Below are 6,000 nucleotides of genomic sequence, written 5' to 3'. Positions count from 1 at the left end.
CTTCTGTTGATAATCTGAGATATTTGAATCGTAACTAGCACTTTATTAGTTTCTGATTGGACAGAACCAAGGCCCCTTACACAGAAGTTAAAACAGCGCTGTTTGCATCTCTTCTTCCCCTGCTGTCGACACAGGAAGATCATTCGGTGCAGCGCCGGTGAGCGTGAGTATGCCTTAACTGGGAGCCCTTGGCAGGGGGCACTCACACTTCTGCTAGTTGTGGGGAGAGGGACTGGTGACTGTAACTAGACATATCCTATAATGTTATATATCAGTTAACATTACATTATGCAAATAAAATACTCTTACATACAAGAAAAGCCTGTGTTATGAAAAAACTGTGATCATTGCCATTTAATCATAATCGTCATTATCATCAACATTTATTTATATAGCGCCAGCAGATTCCGTAGCGCTGTACAATTGGGAACAAACAGTAATAAAACAATACTGGGTAATACATACAGAGAGAGAGGTAAACATATAATAGTGTATATCAGAGGTATCTATCACAACTGTTGGTTAAATCCCTCTGCTTTCATACAAATGTATCTTACAGACAGACATTATGTTGGTTGTCCTTGGCTATAAACTCAGATCAATGGCTTGTATATAATTGTATCTACACAGCCTGTAACCAGGAGATGACAATAGACAAAACTGTCTGAACATTCCTTGAACAATGACCATTGTTCCCCAATCCATATACTTTTAAAATGTTATAATTATGTAATATCTGCTCTGGACCACTTTAGCGGTTATTTCCATCGGAACACACATCACGATCCTAGTTTATAAAGACACCTGCTGACATTATTGTTTTATAAATAATAGCTAGAAAAGTTACACAAGTTTCCTGCAATATACAGAAAATCTCTAAACCCAAATTTATCTCATCAAGGTCACAAATGAACCAACCGAGTCTGATGACAATAGTTTGTGGCCTCGTAGACTCAAAGCTGGTGGCCCAATCACTCATAACAATCCACCACTGATTGGCGTATCCTAAACGGTATTTTATACACATTACATACATTGACATAAAGCAAACTAACCCACAACTTAATGCATAGGACCTAGATAGTGGCTTAATGCATAATATTGGAGGTTAACCATAAGCCTCTATATAGTCTGCATTCTCTTTGAAGCATTATACATTTAACTTCAAGGCAATACTGTTTTTGAATATTTTATGCGTGAGAATCTCTTTGCTTAGCACATTAAGATCATATTAGATGTTGTGCTATTTTGGAATCACACAGTTAATGATCAATAAGGCAGCTTGACACTTAAGACTAACTGCGAATTGACCTTTGTATCCATCTCTGATACGTCCAGAGAACTAATATCCGCACAAGGAAGTCAGAGGAGATTGTGTAGTTATCCTTGACAGCCACAATGTATACAAAACTGTGCAGTTTACCGGAATACCATCAGCAGCAACAGCACTGAGCTGGCAAAACAGATATTATGTTTAATAGAAGGAGAATTCTTGTAGTTGTTTTCAAGTCACTTCAATTCATTTACACAACTGTCAATGGGATAATGTGCAATTTCAGCACTCCACAAAACTCCTATATGCTGTGTTAAGACCATTGTCATGCAAATACTTTAAAATGCTACTGTTATGTGCAAATAATCATGAATATATTGCTTGATAATTATCATACCAAACCCGAATAATGACTCATGTTTTTTTTTTCTAAGCAATGTGTGTAAATACAAAGGCTCCCAATTACCATACAGTAAACATATTATCCTCTTTAAGCACACAGACTTAACCATTGGACACCACAATCTTTCAATTTGGTTGAAAAGTCTGCATGCAATCTGAGCAGGGAGACGTTATGTGGAAGAGGATCACAGTTTCATTTATCAGTGATGCTGTACTGGAATACAGCAGTGGATTTCTGGCAATCACTATGCAGCACCTATAGAGTATCCTGTGATATTATATACTCAGCCTCCTGGCTAAATGCTACAAAATCTGCTGTGCGTCATATGCGCAAAAATGTTGTGTACAGCACCGGTGTGGTTACCAAAATAAAGGAGCTTGTACCCAGTATTCTGGGCTGATCTTCCTCCCTCACAAGGCATCAGCACAGTGCGAGCTGGAGTCTGCTGCTGCTGGAGAGAGAGCCTGTGGGTGTAGCCAGCTCTGGTGGGTGGAGAGCGCACTGTGTGCCTATAAGGAGCTGTCCACCATATCGGTGCTGATTCTGTATCTGGCTCCGGAGGCTGCATTCCTCCCCAGCTCGCCTTTGCCGTTGGATTTGTCTCTTTAAGGGGGTCTGTGCAGGGGATGTCTGCAGCCCAGCCTGGGGTCTCTGGATGCTGCTGAGAGTATGAGGATTGTCTGAACAGTCACAACACAGAGAGCTGGGATCATTCACACAAACTGTAATCAGTTGGAGCCACAAAAAAAAAACCATGGATTCGGATGCAAAACTGTTTTGTGCTTTTCTGTGTGTGTTCTCTGCTGTATGGAATCTGGGATCAACAGCTGCAAATTGTAAGTAAATCACAATGTATAGGCATCTGGGTGCGACCCTCACTGTGCTGGGGGTCTTTTAGGATGGGGGGGAAAAGTTAGTTCCCTTGATGGACTCTCTGCTTATAATGCAACATGATCATTTCTAGGGAATGTATAGGTGTTATGATTTTGGTGTATCTGTTGCCTGTGGTTCTGTGTCATTGTGCACCTGTCTGGGGTATCACGCATTTCATGTGTGATCCACATTCTGCAGTTCTGCTTAAAGGAAGATTTCGTACATTTACTATCCATATTGATCCATAGGTTCTGCTCCAGTTATGCATTGGGCATTCTATCCAGCACCTGTGACATGGTCACAGAGCCAAACTACGGTCGACTTGTAATTAAAATTATATTTTGCATTGATTCCTGGAAATGAAACCGAATATATCCTGCAACTCACAGAAAAATACTGAGCAAAATGAATATTTGCATGTATCAAGAATGAGTGGATTACCTTCCCATGTATCGATCAAGTTTGCATTTTCTCCCCCAGAATGTAATTGTCCTTAGAATAACATCCATTTAAATTGGGTTCAATGTTGTGCAATGTGTAGAAGGATTTATAGTTGGTGGGTTAATAAAACACCTATTGGTGTCAACCCTAGATAGACAAATCCTTCATGTTATTAAGATGAGTGAACTACATAGGCTACTGTATATTATTATGCAACTAAGATATCTAATATCGGTGGAATAGATAAAGTATATGCAACTCCTCAAAGTTTAATGTGTGGTCGAGTTCCCATCAGTCTTGCAGCCATTGCTGCTGCAGTCTGAGGCAGGGGAGAGTGTTTGTCATTCTGGGGGCAAATACGCAGCTCAAATCCTTTCTATGTTATGTGACTTCTTGAAGATGCGGCGCTCTTTAGAGACGGCACATGCCAGAAAAAGGATATGGGCAGAAGATACCCAGTTATACATGGTTTATTAGAAGATATTATTCTAGTGTTTACTAGTCATATAGTAAAGGCTTAAAATGCTGAATTGCAAACATTACCATGCAGACACTGCACTTAAACTTTGTCCACTAAAGTCATGGGTATTAGAACAGGATCAAGACATCTATGTTTATTAAAAAAAACAGGGAAATGCTATGTGTGAAATTATCAGATGCTAAGCAAAATGCAGCACTTAGTGTTTTGGAATGTACAAGTATATTTTTGATTTTGGAGGATTTTGACCATTTATTTTGCACTGCCTTTGCATGGACTGAACGCTAGAGGTCAGTGTTGCTCTTTTGCAGGACCATATAAAATCCTACAAACCACAATGAAAACACAGAGGAAAAGATTACATTTTGGATAAAGTATCAACAGCAAAGAGAAAAATAACAGATGCATTTTTTTTTTCTTAAGTCATACGCAGCAAAGACACATTCAATGTAAATTGTGTCATTAGCCGGAAAAAATATTAACATGACACTTATTACACTTGGGATTAAATGCAACAGCACGCCGTACAATTATAGAACATATAATCTCAGCTAAAATCTAATACTAAACATGAATAGGAAAAAAAGCTAAAACATTACAGCTCGGTGTTATGATTAAAAAACATTATTGGTTCTGTATATACACATATTTCATATCCACCTTTCCCAAAATTCCTGGCAAATCTGTAATATGCATTACCATATTTACTTGTCAAGAAAGTAATTACTAGAGAAATGTGCGAGAAAACCATCACCCTTTGAATAATTCATAAGACTTTCCCCATTCAGCTGTGCATTTAATTCCAGATGGACAGCTACAATGTAGATGAAGAGTAACAAATCTTTCCATTATTTCATAAAAAAAAACATTTAATTGACTATAGATGCTGTTCCCCTGTCTTCAGGTTCTCTCATTCAAGCCAAGCTTGCTGTCTCTCTGCCTAGGAATAACAGTGAGAGCCAAGGCAGCTCGTCTGCTGTATTCTGTAAGCAGCAAACCAGCTTGTCTTAGGTAGGCAAAATCTAGTCTATACAGGTAACCAGATATCCAATAAAGAAAGTCATAAAATCAAATACAAATAGGACCACATATGATTACAGACATTTTATTTGGTCTTCAATTGTTAACCAAAGTTTTTTTCAGATGTAAGAATGAAAGTTGTTAAAAGTTGAATAATATTCTTCTGGCTGTCTCACAAAAATGTAACCACAATTCAGGATATTTAAATGTATCTAAATGTTACAAGAGCACATACAGAACTAATGGTATGTATGTCTGCAATTTCATTATATATATTTGGAAAGTTGATAACATAACAGTTATATTAAACACTAGTTGCAGAGGCTATAAACCAACTCTTTGTTATCTTGAGTTATCCACAATAATCCAAACACCCAGATACAGCATTCCCATTCTGAGATAACTATATGAGATACTGTGGCACAGTATCTAAATAATTTGTCCCTTCTGTAGCACATTCAAGTGTGAGAACTCTGCACTCAGTAAATACATATATGTTTGGAAATACATAAGTAGTGATCTAGGTAAACTGCAATACCTGATTTGTTTTAATGTTTGAAAACAAACTTAAATTTGTTTCCATCGCAAGTTTCTATATAGTATTTGCAAATGTAAATTATGGGCAAGAGATGGCGGATGGTTTAAGGTTTATAGCTCCACATTGGTAGAGCAGTGATGACCGGTGCACAGTAAACAGTTGTCATAAAATGTCAATATTGGATTTGTAAACTCCCCTGATTGTGGAAACCGCATTAGTGATAACACAACCCGGTCACCAATAACATGTAAGTGAGATATATATGGTACTTGTATCTTTTATGACTTCATAAACTGGCTTCTGAAAGACAAAGAATGATATAACATTATATATAAAGTATTCTATATCAATTTGGTGCTTGAGCTCAGAATGACATGTAGACGTCCCATAACGAGAATTTTCCACCAATGACGTCCCAACTGTTGTCATTACAGAAAATTGCATTACAACAAGTTGTATGTTTCATATTCAGTCTAGTTTCATAGGAGCCTCACATCACTACTCTGTCATATCGCTGATGTTTAAATATCTGAGTTAGTCTCATGTTGATTTAGCCATTCCCATGTAACTTGCCAACACACAGACACACAGAATGTGGCTTCTTTTGTTAATATTCCAGTTCTCTGATTACCTGCAGGTTGTTCTAGTGCTTCCTCTCCTGCTTATCCATCTGCTCCCCTTTTTGAAAAAAAATGAACACAATAGGGATTATGACCCTAGTCAAACACATCTAATAGGAATAAAAAGTGCTCGTTAGAAGAGGATGAAGAGAGTTCTGAAGCAACAATATCTTAAGAGACGCTTGTTCACCATTGTCACTTCAGATGTCCACTTATCTTATCTTATATCTTGCAATTCATTTACATTCTTGAAGCATTGCAAGGGTATGACTGGCTCTGTCAACGCTGGTGAGATGAACTCTAAGTAATAGGATACTGCCAGGTAATGAAACAAATTAACTTAACTATAAAAAT

The 6,000-nt window shown here is 37.7% G+C and overlaps 1 protein-coding gene across 1 annotated transcript in view; it reads left to right on the top strand.

Moving 5' to 3' along the window:
• Positions 1 to 2,156: 2,156 nt before the first annotated feature.
• CNTNAP5 (contactin associated protein family member 5) overlaps positions 2,157 to 6,000 on the top strand; it is a 298,681-nt gene continuing 294,837 nt past the window's right edge. The window contains exon 1 of the mRNA XM_075181121.1: positions 2,157 to 2,512. Coding sequence (XP_075037222.1) covers positions 2,431 to 2,512 — 82 coding nt within the window. The 5' untranslated portion in view covers positions 2,157 to 2,430. The remainder of the gene's footprint in view (positions 2,513 to 6,000) is intronic.

Source organism: Mixophyes fleayi, chromosome 7 (assembly GCF_038048845.1).
Source record: "Mixophyes fleayi isolate aMixFle1 chromosome 7, aMixFle1.hap1, whole genome shotgun sequence".
NCBI lineage: Eukaryota > Metazoa > Chordata > Amphibia > Anura > Limnodynastidae > Mixophyes > Mixophyes fleayi.
This window is presented reverse-complemented; position numbering and strand designations above follow the sequence as displayed.